Genomic DNA, 16,590 nt, shown 5'->3' with positions numbered 1-16,590 from the left:
GCAGTCTGCACCCGCAGCTTTGCCTTAGCCTAGATCAGGAGTGATGCCTCATCTCTTTTATCCATGAAGAACAGGAGAACTCCTCCTGGGGACTTTGATGGGCATATGTACTGGGGCATTTTCTCATAATACCTCCTGCTTGAGGCTTGTCTGTGTAGTAGATTCTGGCCCTGGAAATCCAGGCCCTGAGGTGGAGACAGGACCGTCTTGTGACTGGTGCAGGAGAAAAATCTGTTGCCTGGCTTCTCAAAGACCTTGTTTCTTCGGCCCTGCAGACTCTGGGATAGCACTGGTTGCCTGGAGGGAGTCTTGGGTGGGCATTGCCAAGGAGTAGGTGACACTCTTGATGAGGACACCTGGAGAGATAAACTCCCAAGAGTGCACATGCAGGGCTGCGCATTGAGTCTTAGCAGATGTTGGGACACATGGCATAAGACAGAGCTTTTTAAGACCTATGAGGCCATGTGAGATTTGGACCAGGCCTCATTGGAGGGGCTGTTGTCAGTCCTTGTTTTTGCCCATGTTTTCCCATGACCTGTAATTCTCACCTTCCCCTCAGTTTGCCCCCTGCCTGTTCCACTCCCATCCCTGCTTTAGGGCTCCCTCAGGCCTCTGTCCATGCTGGGAAGCATTTGTTCGCCTCGGCTGCACTAGGACCCCCTGCTCAGTGCCCCCGAAACACTGCCTACGCAGCTCTTTACACTTACCCATTGTTTTCAAGTTCTTTCTGAGAGTCTGGGCCTGTCTTTTACCCAAACAGGGCAACATAAGGGCAGTGACTGGGTCTTGTTCATCTTTGTATCTCAGTCACCTCGCACACTGCCTGGCATGTAATAGGTTCTGTAAATATCTGTTGAGTGAATGAATCAATACACCTTTTGAGGGGCTGATATAAATAACTCCCACCAAGGCCTTATAGTTGAACATGGTTCACTTATTTACAGTGCTCGTACCTTGTACATAAGCTTATTTATAGCCTTGTAAAGGGAAATTTTTATAGCGTAAAGAGTATATTTTAGACAGTTTGGGACATTAACTGAGTACTTTTGAGGTAGTGGATGCATTGTATTTGTGAGAATTTTTTTGTACTTAGAACAGCAAAATTATTGAAAATGTCACAATAGAAAAACAAGCCCTTAGGGAACCTGATATAATTTACTCATATATTTTTTTTGAAAAATGAAGGTGTGGTGAGCATTTTAGTACAACTTCAACTATATACTTAGTATATACTTCAACTGTATTTCCTTGAATTTAGTATTAGCTTTGAGAGACACACACAGATCTCTCTCTCTCTCTCTCCCCCTCTCTGTGTATAATATTTATTTTTGTTTCATAATATAAAACTACTATTCAATGGGGCATAGTGAAAGGATGTGGATTGGCAGTCAAGAGACCTAGATTCTAGAATTAGCTCTGCCTCTAACTGTGGAAGTGGGCAAGTCAGTTTTCTGCTTATACTTGTTTAAAATGCAAGTGTTATACTTGTTCAGGGATTGCAAATGTCTACAGGAGTGAAGTTACTAACTTAAATTGCTATATGCGATCTACCATTTTTTCCTCTCTTGGAACCACAATCCTTTTTCCTTCTGTTTTCCCACTTTGTTAAAATCATAGGTAGAGGGAAATATTTCTGTACCCCAAGAAAAACAATAATGCAAGGGCAGTGGTAATCACAGCTCTTCTCTGTGTTGAGACAGTAGGGAGTGGTGGGGATTATGGCATATTGGGGTGCCAACCTTGCCTATGAAGGGCAGCTTACTTAGCACCAGCTGATCATATTCATACATGAATATGGGCCAGCTTGACAGATCCTCTGTTTTTTTGTTTTGTTCTGTTTTTTTTGTGTGTGTGTTTTGTTTTATTTTGTTTTTAAAGAGAAGCCAGAGGTCTGGGTTCCAGAAGTCTGGGTTTTATGACATCTCTGATTTTTCAGTTTGGCTTGTATTTTCTAAACATACTCTATGGCTCTAATCCTTCTACAGGCTAGATGTGACCTACTGGGCTCTCGCTTTGTGATCCCCATTGTACATGATCTCTAACACTTCTTTCTGCCCAAGGTCCAGTGATTCGAAGGGGGACCATTTCATCTGGTGAACTGGAGATTCTTGTTCTGCCTGGGGAAGTCAGAGCGGGAAGGGAGTGGGCTGGAATGGGAGAATGGGGGCTTTGAGCCTAAACACGGTGCCTTGCAATTGGTGTTTGGATGACCTCTGTGGAGAGAGGCCACAGGTACCTGATTCATACCAGATGTTCTGTGTGTTTGTCATTGCAGGAACTGGCATTTGTTGGAAGAGTCTGTGAAACCCTCTGTCTGCCCAGAGCTCCAGGACCAATGCATCTTTCCATCACCTTAAACCACTGGTGAATATATGCGTGTTTTTTTCTTCTGCAGTGAAGGGAAATATTTTCAGTGGATGATAGGATGTGATTTTCACGGATCCACACTGGCCTTTCTATTATGGAAGCAAAGGAGGGACACTAGGCTGGACCTCGGCATATCTGGGTTCTGGTACCTACTGGGTTCTGCCACTTTTACTGTGGGATGTTAGGTGAATTGTTGGACGTCTCTGAGCCCAGACAGAGATGAATCCTGCCTTGCTAAAAGAGATTGCGAATGTGAGAAGGCTTCAAAGGGAATAAAGTGCTTGGCAAATATAAGGTAATCCTGTTTGGCAGGGCAATTCTAGGCTAACAAATAAACCGTGAACACGTGATGAAAATGTGAATTTTAAATACCTATTTTCTGAGACCTCCAGACCTTCAAAAGATTTGCATTTTCTTTTTTTTCTTCTTTCTACCACTGGAGCTGCTGGTTTTTTTTAAGAAAGACGAACTAATTGCATTTCATAGTTACCTTTATTTTTATTTGCGATCAGATAATTTCACAGTTAACAAATGATCTTCCTTTTTAGAAAGAAAATTATTTACTCATTACAGCAGGTAATGTTTTGCTTCTGTGGCAGTTGAAAGAGGAAAGTACGTGTCCTTAACAATAATGTGTTCCAAAGCTGAGATGAGAGTGCTTTGAGCCCACCAGCTAGCTGATGTTGAAGGTCTCGTGTGAGCTGTGGAGGGGCAGGACCCCCTTGAGCCGAGGAGGCAGGAAGACCTGTGCATCGATAGCAGACACTCTTTTGAGAAAAGCTGGCTTGTTTGACGCTGCCTGGTCAGCTCCCACCATGTGGACCAGGTGCTCCTCTGTCCCTATGAGACAAATCCCAGTGGTACTGCTACCTGGGGAGCTTGCAGGGTGCTGGGTGCTGGAGTGGGAAGGAAGGGCAGTCAGGACAGGCAAGCTTGGGGCTAGGGACCCATCTCAGGCTCGAAAAGCTCATTGTCCAGATTACTGTATCTAAAGGGATGTGGTGGACATTCTGGGTCCCATAACTGGAGTCCCATCTGGTAGGCAGGAAGAGCTCTGTGGTGAGAGTCCCCAGGGAAGCAGATGGCCTCAGGTGGGTGGGATACTTTACCCACTCAGCAAATATGTATTAATGCCCAATCTGTGCCAAGGCACTACTCTGGGCACTGGAGATTCGGTGGCCACAAGACAGACTGTCCACATTTCCCTGGAGCTTAGATCAGAGCAGGGGTGACAGACACGAATGTGAGCTGCGTGAGGGCAGGAGTCTGTCCATCCTGTTCACTGCTGTATCCCCAGCTCTGAGAAGAGCACTTTGCTCGTGATGCGTGCTCACTAAATATTGTTTTGTGAAGTAAATAACTAAACAGATATATGATTTCAGGTATTAATAAGTGGTGTAAAAAAGAAAAGGGAGGGATTGGATGGGGTTCCTTTTGAAAGAGTGATCTGAAAAGGCTTCTGTGCGGTGGGGGGCAGGGAGAAAGGGGGAGGAATTTTGTGCAGAGATCCGAATGGAGTGAAGAAATCTGGGGAGGAGTGAAGAAATGTTAAGCAGAGGGGGCACAGCAAGCTGACAGAAAGGGCTTTGACGATGGTGGAGGTTGGCATGATGGAGGATCAGGAAGACAGCCAGTTTGGCTGGCCTTGAGCTGGGGATAGTCAAGGGGAGGGAGAGTGATATGAAATGAGATCAGCGGTAGGTGGGAGCCAGGCCTGTAGGCCATGGTAAGGAGTTTAGGTTTTACTCTAAACATGATTGGATACCACTGGAGAAGTTTGAGTAATCTAATGATGTGATCTTTCTGTGCTTCAAAATTATTTTTCTGGGTCTTGAGTGGAATAGACTTTGGGGGCAAGAGTAGAATCAGTATAGCCTCCAGAAGGCCCCTTTAGTGGTTCAGGCGTGACTCAGATTAGTGTGGTTGTTATGGGGTGATGTGAAGCAGTGACCGTCAGGATTATATTGAGAGCCTGCTGGGTTGGGGGTGATGTGAGCAAGAAGAGTCAAGGATGAGTTGGTGTTTTGGGGTGAATGATGTTGCTATTTACTGAGATGGGTTACAAAGAGGGAGGTTTGGGGGAACCCTAAGAGTTTTGGTTGGGACATATTACATTTGAGATGCCCATCTGATATTCTCATAGAGATGTAGAGTTGCCTGGGGCTAGAAATGGTACTTTTGAGAGTCATCAAAATGTAGATGGTATTTAAAGTGCTGAGACTGGATGAGATCACCTAGGGAGAGAACAGAGGGATAGGTAGGAGCTGAAAAGAAGAGAGGGAAGGCAAAGCGTGGACTTTCCATATATAATCTCTACTAAGAAGTAAATGAAAACACGTGCTAATGAATATGATATGATTTCATGTAATGCAAATATAAATTATTTAAATGAGATAATGTGATATAAGTGTAGTAACAAAGCCTCTTCTTATATAAAAATTTTGGAAATACTGTGACTCCCCCAAAACAAAAAAATTTGTTTTAGTCATACATATCGAGAATAGGTTGGTGGTTGCCAGAGGCAGGGGTGGGAAGTGGGCAGAATGGGAGAAGTGAGTCAAAATGCGCTATCTTGCAATCATAAAATGAATAAGTCCTGAGGAAGTAATGTACAGCATAGCGACTATATTTAATAATACTATATTGCATATTTGAAAGTTCCTAAGAGAGTAGATCTTTAAAGTTCTCATCACAAGAAAAAAATTCTGTAACTATGTAGGGTGTCAGATGTTAACTAGACTTATTGTGATGATCATTTCACAGCGTATATAAATATCAAATCATTATGTACACCTGAAACTAATGCACTGTTGAATGTCAGTTGTACCTCAAAAATATATAAAATGAAAGAATATTAGTTTTAGAATTGCATAATTTTCAATCTGGTCAGCTAAGTGAATGATAAATTGCATTTATGCAGTTGGCACAGGGCCGTGCCTTTGGCTGGCAAGCAGATAGATCCAGCATCCTTTGCCAATAGCTTGTAAACTACACTGTTCTTTATGTGCACTGGAACTTTATAAGCTATTTTGATTACTATTAAGTTTAATTCACTGTTAGTGTTTCAGATTTTTTTCATCCTATAATTGTATCATCCAAAAGTTCATTAAATGAAGGTTCACTAAGTGAAAAACATGCCCAAAAAATCAGTCACTTTGCAAATGAAAGTTAGACGTGATAAAATTTTCTGAAGACAGTCAAACGGGCACCGTGATTTGCAGTACCTCAGTTTAGGAAGTAATTTGGGTATCTTTGAAATAGCAAGAATAAATGCTACAAGATAAAAAGCAGCAGAAATATATTCTGATGCTTGTAATAGATACATGCATTTCCAGTACCATCCATTGAATTCAGTTCAGAATTCCACACATTTTCATCTGTTTATGGGCTTCTGGCATAAAACACAGCTGTTACATACTGGTTTTGTCCATTTTCCAAACTGTCCTCCTGAACTTCCTGCATATTCTCATTGGGCTCCTTAGTTTTTCCATTCTGAGGTTACCTGGTGAGTTTCTTTAGTTTTGTTATCTCCAGGCCCCGTGGACAGTGTGTTCCCCTTCCCACCGTTACCAGCTCAGCGCCTGCCAGCCTCCTCTCTCTGGCCTTGAGCTTGGGCCCCACCTATCTCTGACTGCCCTGGTGAGCCCCGAAGTGCAGCCCTCCCTCCAGGCTTTTTAAAATATCCTCAAGATTTCCTCTGCCGTTTTCACTTTTCCCCAGGCCTGGTCTTCTCAGGCCTTCTGTGGAATGACAGGAGAATGGGGAACTGTGCAGTGTTGAGAGCAGTGTGACACTGCAGCTTTCTACACTGTGCTGTTGCAAACCACTTGGGAAATGGGCAGCCCCGACTTGCTTTTGCATGCATTTCCAGACCCTCGTATTTCAGTGAAAATATCCTCAATGGGACTTCTTTAGCATCTAATCTCTGAAAAGTGAGCATTGATTGTGTGGCATTCTGTATCTGTAACCAGCGGTTTACGGCAAAATGAAGATTTCAGTGAAATGGTATTCAGGATGATTGACATCAGCCCCGGTTTTTATTTGTCTTCTGCTCCACAGAGTGGAACCTAAAGAAGATTCAAAAAATATGAAACTTACTGGCAGTCATATTGGGGAGGATTTCTCCTCCCTGTTTACTTCTTCAGTAAGTGATTTTAGGAATAAAAGGATGGTACTTTCTTGTGCCCCTAGAGACATAGAGTGGTGGGACAGTTAAAAAATGGTGGTGTCCTTGAGTTAAAAGAGGAACAGTGCTTCCCTGGCCCGGCAGCTCAGTTGGTTAGAGCGTCATCCCAATACGCCAAGGTTTGCGGGTTCGAGCCCCAGCCAGGGCACATACAAGAAGCCACCAATGAATGCGTAAATATGTGGAACAACAAATCAACTTTTCTGTCTTTCTCTCTCTCAGATCAACCAATAGTAATAATAATAAGCACAACAGTGCTTCGGTGCTTGTGTGCATGTAGACCATCTAGACCATCTCAGCATGAAATGCTGGGGATGCGCAGCCTTGTGGGGAGGACAGTGGTGTAAGGAAGAGACTTACTTTTCACTGTGCACCCATTTATACTTCTAATTCTTCTGTACCATGTTTATATATTAACTTTAAAAAGCATAACAGTATCCCTTTTAGGCTTAATCCATGATCTAGAAATATTTAAGGTTCCTGCACTACTTGGTTTTCTGAGTGCTCTTGCTCGATGTGTATTTTGACTGAGGTCATTGCCTGCTCACTGTCCATTGCCTTTGTATATTCGAGGTGTCATGCTCATAAGCAACTTGGGACTAGACTTCTTAAAAGTTGAATTTCAAAGTTTTGCATGTTAGGGATATGTCAGGCCAGTTCCTCCTTCCTTCCCTTCTTTCAAAAAGGATTTATGGCTCTTTCTAGCCAGTATTTATTCCGCTGCTTTAGACAAATATGGATTGCCATGAGCTGAGCCACAAATCCTGGCCATTTCAACTGGACAGCTCTCTGCTGCCCTTCCGAGCAAAGGCTTATTAGTGCATTGAGGAACAGGACAGGGCATTTGGAATCTATTGTTTTTGATAGTTTCTAACCCCAGAGTTCAGTCAAATTTAATTAAGAATGTTCACTGCCATAGGAAAATGCTCGAAATGGAATTTGTATAAGTTGTCACCTTTTTGAAAGTGAAGGCTAGGATTCAGTGTCTAGGACCCGTGCTGCTGATCACCCCACTGCTGTTTGGAGTGTGTGCTGTTGGAGCAGCTCCTGCAGGGATCATTGCAAGGATCTCCCTGGGCTGCCACATTGGGTTGTTGTTGTGTCCTACTATGGCAGGAGACCCATTTCATGTAGCACTGGCGTTTCTTAGGTTTGGTGCTTCTCTAAGAGATTCACACATTTGATTTTGTACTTTTTCAGCAAACAGGAAAGTTGTGTCACATTTATTGGCCACATGTAAAGCCAAGATATTTTCTCCTCCATCTAGTGACTACAAATAGAGAGTGAAATACGTCTTTTGTCTTTCCTTTTTCCTCTCTGGTTTGGGGAGGTAAACATTAGATTGTTCTTGGGGTTGTCACTAAAACAAGGAGATCAGCCTCATCTCCAGTGATTACTGAATGTCATGGGACGAGATCATTGATTGCTCCACTGACTAATTTAGACGAGACACCATCTGATACCTTCTTCACAGCAGTGCCCTCATCCTGCAGTCTCCTTATCAACACAGAGACGACTCACTCTTTCCCTCACTGAGATCTTCTCTGGGCTGCTGATTCCTGCAGTGGTTAAATAAAAAGTGGTTCCTGCAGAGGTATGCTTGAAAAATCGACTGCGTTATTTATGCTTGAACTTTTGCAATTGAACTTTAACTATTATAATTGGTTCGTTGGTTCTTAAGTTTTTGGGGATGAGGGGTCAAGAATTCCTCTAAGGCACATATACAGTTTGGATATATAATAGTGTTTCATTTTCAGGAGGTGACACTCTCCAGCCAGTTATTAAGCCTTCTAACTAGCCACACAAACTGTTAGCATACCAGATAACAGTGATTGTGTTTGGATAGCTCTGAGCGGATCCAGGATGGCATTTCTATTAGAGAAAGTTTAGGGAAGATAGGTATGTTCAAGGCAGCCTAACTTTAATGAAATTTCAATTCCGGAAGTTTCCAGAATTGTCCCAACATGAACTCAAAAGTTGGAAATACTCTTGTATGGATTGCTATTGTTTTATTTTTTTAAAAAGTAGAGGCATCTGTACCCTCTTTGCTTTTTAACGGCTAATTTCATTTTTTTCTCAAGTTCATTCATTCCCCCTTCCCTCCTCCCCTGGCCAGGAGAAAGGTTACTATAGGAGAATATAGGTTTTTAAAAAATATAGAGAGATCAGCCTTCATTTTCCAACAAAGTTTGTTTCTAGACATTGCATTTGCTCTCTGAGTTAATCACATTTATAGTTGTGACCTGTCCTTTTCGGCAGATTGCAAACTAGCTGCCTACAAAACATCAGTGTTTTAAAAGTTTTTGAAGTGGCCAGCATTGTAAAGTTCAGGAAATTTCACATAGTTTGATTTCTAGCTACACTTCACAGACTCTCCAGCAGTGTGGGCCGTATTCTTGCATGAAACAGCATGGCTGGAGTGGAGCCAGCAGTTGTCCCTTCACCTGCGGCATGTGAGCCCGTTTGCTGCCGTTCCCCACTCCACCCTGACTTGTTTGTCGGGCTTAGGCTTTTTGTTTTATCACCCCTGGCTTAGAGTTGCAGTTTAAAATCTTATCTTGAAAAATCAAGGGATCTTCAGGGTCAGCAAAACATTGTTTTGGTATCCTTTTTAAATAATAGAAACTAAATTTAAAATGATAAGGAGAAAAATGGTTGGAGCAATGGAGTTGTGAAACCAGTGTTTTCCTCCTTAAAGAGATTTGTGCATTTTTAAATCAGAGGGGAAGGAAAGAAAGCAATAATATAATTTTTTGCATTCTTTAAAAATATCAAATCATTATATTAGTTTTGAAATATATCATGTAGTCTGTATAATGTGGTTTGCTCATAAAATTACCATGCTGGGAACATTTATACAAATCTACTAATTACATTTGCTTTTAAATATTTCCAGGGGTTTTTTTTCTTTCAAATAGAACTGAACTACTGAACTTGAAGGAGCAGACCATTTCTTAGTGGGGGTTTTCCCCCCCTTTTACAGTAAGCAGACAAAAATATGAAATTAGACAAGAGAAGTCACCATTTTAGGGAAGGTGAGTTGTTAGTTTTTTGGAACCTGGTGCCTTCCAATGTACCCAGTAGATTACAGGAAAGGAGCTTCACATAAACGAGACAAAATCAACAAACCAGCCCAACACTTTAATAACATGAATTGAAGTCCATTTTATGAGCTATTGTGATCAGCAGTTTTTGTTTCTTCTAATAATGCCTTTTTCCTCCTAAAGTCATTGTTTTAAACTTCTGGAAACTAAATGCTAGCCAGGGTGGAGACAGCACCTCGAAACTTTTTCATGGTTAGCTTCTTGGTTTTAGGGTGAGAGCTCATGACAGTTGCTTGGTATGCTGGCAGGCGATGAGGCTGGAGTTTTCACCCTGGCCACCTGCCCGGCTCTGGCTTGCCACCTATCCTAGGACAACCTAGGGTAGTTTGTTTCTTATATAAAAGGAGATTATGTTTGGGTTTCTCTCCAACTCTAATAGCCTAGAATTCTCTGTTCTGTCACATGCAGCACTCCGTGCTGGGCATGAGTTCTGGGAAATGGATACTGGCTACCTGACAGTTTCTCTGGGATTAGAAGGTCAGAGTCCCAATGGAGAAGGGTTCCCAGTGTCATCATTTACTCCTCATGGTTACCTGTGATAAACACGAAAGAAGAACTATCCATAATGAGTCTTGTGCTCACAACCCTGGGAGAGAACACTATTGCTCTGTTTAGTAGATGGTACAGAGGTGAGCTAGGCAGAAGGATTTTGATGTTCTTAGCATTCAGTCTATAGACTATTTCCAAAGACTGTGTTCCCGGGTGTATAAGATGACCCATGTTCACTGCTGACTACCCTAACACTTTTATAATTCTAGGTGACACTTTTCCTTTATTTCTTTTTATTAAAAATTCTTGTTTTGACTTTTTATTAACAGTTATCTTTTATTTTCCAATTACAATTGACATTCAATGTTATATTAGTTTCAGGTGTACAGCAAGTGTAGGGGTTAGATATTTATGTAATTTGTGAAGTGATTCCCCTACTTTTCATTTATTTCTTTTTGGTAGGTCTAACATCAGTTGCATACAATCTCTTGACTATTATGAGTCCAAATTGTTCACCAGAACAAAAAATAAATGGCAGACAAAGTCTATAGCAAAGTAAACAGTACATGTTGTAGAATATGCCCAACATAGGATGGTGCCATGGGGGCTGCTAAGGGTGTTTTGCAATGGGGCTGTGTCAGCAACTGGCTGAGTGTACAATGTGCCTCTTTTCATTGGCTGAGAGCCTATAACGGCACTTAGAGCATGGAAAAATAAATACACACATGGTATCACATGTATGCAATATATATCAAACCTCTCGAGTATGTATTTTATATTAAATATAGTGTTTGTCTTAAGAATATTTTTTTCAGAGATAAATGGCACTAAAATGATTCAGTGCTGCTTAGGTTGGCATTAAATGGGCCACGTGGATAAGAGCAAAGCAGGGACCAGAGACCAGGCTGTGGAAGGCCTTGCCGTTATGTTACAGAAAGGGTCTCCTGGGCAGAATTCTAAACTGCATCCTTGGTTTGCATACCTGAAGACACCGTGTGTTTTGCATCTCTTTAGATTGCTTCTTCAACATCGATTTACTGATTTGTTTACTCATTTATTCAGCCACCAGTTGCTGAATTGCTAATAATATTTACATACTGCCTTTTGGCGTGCACAATACATCCATATACCTTAGCCCACTGAAGTGTGCTTGTTTCAGAGCACAGCCAGATATGTGGGTAACAGCCTTGCATTGGTTGATGACTGTGGTTTCTGATTTTTACTTTCTTTGTACTGTGAGCAAAGCTTGGCCTGGGCTATTTAGGAAGGAACTTGGGACAGGTGGGCAGAAGGGTTGCTATGGGAGCTGTACTGGGACAGTCATGCCCAGGAACAGAGGAGGTGGGAATCATCTACCGAGCATGAGTGGGGCGGGTGGGATGCGGCTGCAGCTCTGAGGAACGTGGAAACTATTTGGAACAGCTGCCCTGGGTTGGTCAGTAGGGGCTGAGCAAGAGCTGAAAGCAAGGCCTGCTGAGCGACTGGGAAGAAGCCTCTGTGTACAGCAGGTGTGGCCTGCAGTACAGCTCAGGGGCAAAAGGAGAGGGTGAGGGCAGGTGTTGGATGGTTGCCTGGTGGTTGACCTGGTGTTGACATATGCCAACCCTGAGAATGTGGCTGTATAGGAAGATGTTGAGGTGAAAAATGGAGAAGGGGGGCGGTGGGCAGCAGGTACTGGGCAATAATAGCTCTTAGCATGGCTTATAAGACCCTTTATCTTAGAACTGCCTGCACCGTGCACTCCCCATTGGGCTGTTCCTGTGTCTTTTGTACATATTATTCCTTTCGCCCTTTCCTTTGGCTTAATTACCTCCTATTTCAAGTTCTGGCCTGGGCCTCACTCCTGGGAAGCTGTCCCTGATTGATTGCCTCTCCTTCATTCTCTGCTGGGTCAGCTGACCCTCCTCCCTGTCCACACATCTTCCCCTCTGCACTCTAGAAGCTGTTTACAGGCTGCTGGTGTCTGTGGCTGAGAAAGCTCCTTGAAGGCAAGACTGTTCTGGTTAGTACCCAGCAGAGCGCCTGACATCCAGAAGGTGTTCAGCAGGTGCTTGCAGGATGGAGGCCTAACTGCCTTGCTGCAGTATTAGTAATATAACAGAATGTTAGAGCTGGAAGAAAACGACAAGATCAGCTTGTCCAACTCATTTTATAGTTCACACAGACCGAAACTCAGAGAGGTTGGTGCCTGACCTGACATCACACAGCTTGCTTGAGGCAGAGCCAGGACTCAAATTCACCTCTTCTGATCCCAAACGCCACTTTCTTTCCACTCTACCTCAATAGTCTCCAAATGGGCCTGCGGATGCCCTCTAAGTGTGTGACGATGGAAGCCTCCGCCTCCGCTTAGTGCCTGCTTATAGCCTCTATCGCTATTCAAAGCGGTGTGTTATCTCATTTTTCTTGTGGGGAGGAAAACAGTGTCCTGACAACTGGAGGAGCTTTTCCTCTCGCTGTGCCAGGTTTACAACAGTCCTTACCTCACTGCTTCCCCTTCCCTTTCCGGGTTTGTCCGAGTTTATCTTTGGTTGGGATAAGCACCAGCAACTGTTTCTAAGTAAATAGAGGAATCTCAGATTCCGGGTTTGTGGTTCAAACATTTAGTGCTTTTTGCCTCAGCCTGTCCCCTTGTGGCTACTATCGCTGCTCCTCCTGTCTCCACATTGCCCTGGTTTAGCATGTGTTAAAGGCTGGTCCTGCACGATGGAAGTTTCCTTCTGGGAGCAAGAGCACTGAAAAAGGGAAGCCTTAGGAGAAAGAAAGTGGACACTTGTCTGAACCATTTTGTATCAGTTAAAAAAGAAATAAAGTCAATATGTAGATTTCCAGATCCCTCCTTGGAGAATGGGGTACAAGAGAACGTCTAGAAAGGCTTGTTTACATATTTTCTATCTCTAAACTTGTCTCTGAGCTTTCGACAATATTTGATGTTCCAAGTATTCTGTTCAGGGTTAAAGTCTCAGCATGACAGGGCGGGGTGTGGCTAGGTCCCTCACTGCCTGCTCACGGATTACGCAGTTTTGTGAAGTTGGTTCCAGCTCACTGCAGATCATCTGTACTCTCTCCCCATCACCCTTGGTCCAAAGTATCTCACACTCGGTTCCAGGAGGGGAAGGCTCACTCACTGAGCACTGTGGGTGGGGGAGACTGGTTTGAACCTTTGGGCCCCTGTTAACTAACCAAACAGTACATGGCTAAAATGCCCATTTTTGAAAAAGCACTGTAGAGACTGGGATCTTTCAATTCTTCATTACTTTAGGGAGCTCTGCAACACTACCTTCCCTTAGCGCTTCCATATTCCCCTCCCTTTTTTTTAAAATTAAGAACTAGATGATGTCCAGTGCCCCCTTCTAATTCAGAAGTCCTGTGGCTTGGAACAAGCTCAGTGTCTTTGGTCTTAGAAGCTTCTGAAGCCACTTTGGACCTTTTGGGCTCCCAGCCACATGGAGCCTGTTTCTGACGCTCCCTGGCCTGGTTTTGAGTTCCAGGTATTGAGCTGGAAGGATATCAGCCAAGGGTCTGGACAGCCCCAGGAAGTATTTTGATTTCTATATTCTCTGCTTGGCATCGACTCATTTCCTTCAGGGACGTCCCCTTCCTTGGAAAAAATATCTCCAAAGATGCTTGTCTGACTGATGAATTAAGAAGACATTCCAACCAGGCGTTTTCATTCAGGGATCTTGGCTTGTTACTCACAGGTCACTGGGTGAGAAGGATGTCACCATATTTAAAATGCTCCTGACATCCACTCCTCACTGATGCATCCCTACTGGGAATGGTACTTCCGTTGGTTAGTTTTGAGAGTGACAGTCTTGAGACAAACAGCTTTTATGATAGCAGGTATTGAGCAGAAGGTGTTTCTAAGGTGTCAGCCATCACACTGCTGGGCTGTCACCTGAACATATATCCTAAGAGGTGACCTCTCTTTAGCCCCAACCCCAAACTCTCCTCCAGGTCTGTGTAATTTTTCTGTGTGGGGCTATGAATGAGAGCATTAGAAGAGGTTCTACTGGCATTCCAGAGTTGTGTTGAGGTCCCCTCCAGAAGCTCTCTGAGAATCATCACAAGGACCCTAATACGACCAAAACTTGACTATTCTTCAGTAACCACTTCCGGCTCTTGGTTCATGTGGAACATGTGATCAACCAAAGTACTACCCCTCCTCAGTGTCCCCCAGAAATATGTAGACTTCACATGTACCCAACTTCCATTTAATCTTGTTAGATTTGATTCATCTTACACCCTATGAAGGACTTTTAAAAATCCAACTTTTGTCGTCTAACAAGTTAGATGTATCCCTCAGTTGTGTCACCTGTAGACACAACTGAGGGATACATCTAACTTGGACAGGGCTAAATCCGCATGCCTGCTGTCTGATGGTTCAATCATCTATATAAAAATCCTCCTAATGGCTCGTCTCTTTCGTCATAGTCATAAGAATATCACGGGACTTTGTTAAAGCCCTGCTCAAGTGAAGCTGCAATCATCTGAACTATTGGTCTGATACATCTGAGTTTCAAAGAAGAATTGGTTGCCCTGGATGTGGAGTGGCTCAGTTGATTGGGTGTTGTCCTGTGCACCAAAGGTTGCCGGTTTGATTCCCGGTCAGGGCAGATACATGGGTTGGGGGTTCAATCCCCAGTCGGGGCACATATAGAAGGCAACTAGTCGATGTTTCTCTCTCACATCTCTCTCTCTTCCTCTTCATTTCTCTCTCTAAGCATGTCCTCGTATAAGGATTTAAATAAATAAATAAATAATAAATTAAATTAAATTAAAAAACAACAACACCAAAACCCACTTACCCCAACATTACTCAAATTGCTCATGGTTTAACTCATCCCAGACATTAGCCTTTTGGACTTGCTTCTGACATAACTTCTGTCCTTTGTTCAGCTTTAACTGTTTCCTCCTCCTGTGGCCCAGACATACCAATAGAGCATTTCATGTTAGCAGCACTTTGCAGCAATTTAAAGGACTTTTCGGGGCTCTCCTGGCTCCAGTCCTCACCACCCTTTTCTGACCACAAGAGTTTCCACAAGCTCAGTTAACCTCTACTCCCTGTTTGCCCTTCTGAGAACTTCACTTCTCACCATCGTGTTCTCTAATTTTAAGTTGTGACAGGCTCTCTGAGCTGTCTGGCGTAACCATGCAGGACCGAGTTAGTGACTCAGGACAAGATTCGGCCCTGCCAACTGCCCATAACTTTTATTCCCACCCGGACTCCCCAGGAGACCATCCCTTCAGAACTCCCACCCAGGGCAGGGCTGGGCTGGGTCCACCAGTTCCTCCGCCAGGGTTGAATTCTCAGCATCTGGGCCTCTCCCTGAGCCGAGGCACAAGACCAAGGCCTCCCAGCCCAGGTCAGAGAGCCAAAGGAAAGAAACAGGCCAGGGATGGGCCGGCAGAGAGAATGGACTGCCTGAACTGGAAGCTGGACATTTGGGGAATGGAGAAGAGAGGGAGGCTGGAGAGTCTTGCTTGTGGTGAGGACTGTATAAGCCGGGGGACCCAGGCATCGGGGTGTTCCACGTTTCTGCAAGGACAACTAGGTATCGGGAGAGTGCCCTCTCCGAGTTGCCCATCCTGCTGTGGGATGAGTAAGTCAAGGAGCAGCTCTACCCTGGCACCTGAAAGTGCCTCGCATCTCCTCATTTTAGTCCTGTCATTATAAAGAAGAGCATCTTTGCTTCATCTTTACAGATTTAGGGTCGTTAGGACTCAGGCTGGATTCAAATGTATCTCTTTATTGTCTGTGGACAAGGATTTGCTAAGAAAAACCTCAGTGAGGGATGTTGACTTAGGGAAAGATTTTTGAAGGACCACTTTAGGAATGTACATTTGCATATAAACAATGAAAGTGCTAATTAAAATGATTCTCACATAGGCACTCTCAGCAGTGAGGGGACTGCTGCTTGGCAACCCTTGTAGAATGGAAGTGAATACTTGGAAATAATAAAATATCGCTTCCATTTGTCTAACCAACTAAGACATACTGAGCACCTACTTGCAAGGCACTGTGCTAGAACCAGGGGGTGGGGGTGAAGGTCAAGAGTATAAAACCTAATACTTGCCCTCTGGGGCTTTCCCGGGACATGAGACTTCCGGGAAAGTCCAGGGAGAACTGGGATGAGTTGGTCACCCTACCTGAGTTGAAAGTTCACTAGGAATTAACAAAGTACCTAACAGATGCCACCTGTTGAGATAGGCCACACCTGTTCACACTGTATAAAAAACGTGTTGGCATTCTGCCCTGTGGGGCTTTTTTCCCTTCACATCGAGCAGTCTAATTCCCTTTTGAAACTATATCCTGACATGTAAAATATTTCTGCCCTCATCATCCTCATGGGCATCGGTTACCCCGGGGCACCTGCTGCGTGCGGGGCTCCAGACTGCCCAGGGAGCGTGGGTGGGGCTGACTTAGCCTGGAAGTGACGGGAGAGT

At 43.8% G+C, this 16,590-nt stretch overlaps 1 protein-coding gene across 15 annotated transcripts in view; it reads left to right on the top strand.

Annotated features, from left to right (window-relative positions):
* Window positions 1-16,590, top strand: part of SORBS1 (sorbin and SH3 domain containing 1) — a 202,483-nt gene that overhangs the window by 50,473 nt on the left and 135,420 nt on the right. For 14 of the 15 annotated variants that reach the window (XM_087824465.1, XM_016219883.2, XM_087824463.1 and 11 more), the window contains one exon: window positions 2,276-2,364. In XM_087824465.1, coding sequence (XP_087680591.1) covers window positions 2,336-2,364 — 29 coding nt within the window. In that variant the 5' untranslated portion in view covers window positions 2,276-2,335. Of the gene's footprint in view, window positions 1-2,275; window positions 2,365-16,590 lie in introns of those variants that run through there. The other variant, XM_087824462.1, reaches the window with a different exon arrangement.

This window comes from Miniopterus natalensis, chromosome 14 (genome assembly GCF_054644295.1).
Source record: "Miniopterus natalensis isolate mMinNat1 chromosome 14, mMinNat1.hap1, whole genome shotgun sequence".
Lineage (NCBI taxonomy): Eukaryota > Metazoa > Chordata > Mammalia > Chiroptera > Miniopteridae > Miniopterus > Miniopterus natalensis.
This window is presented reverse-complemented; position numbering and strand designations above follow the sequence as displayed.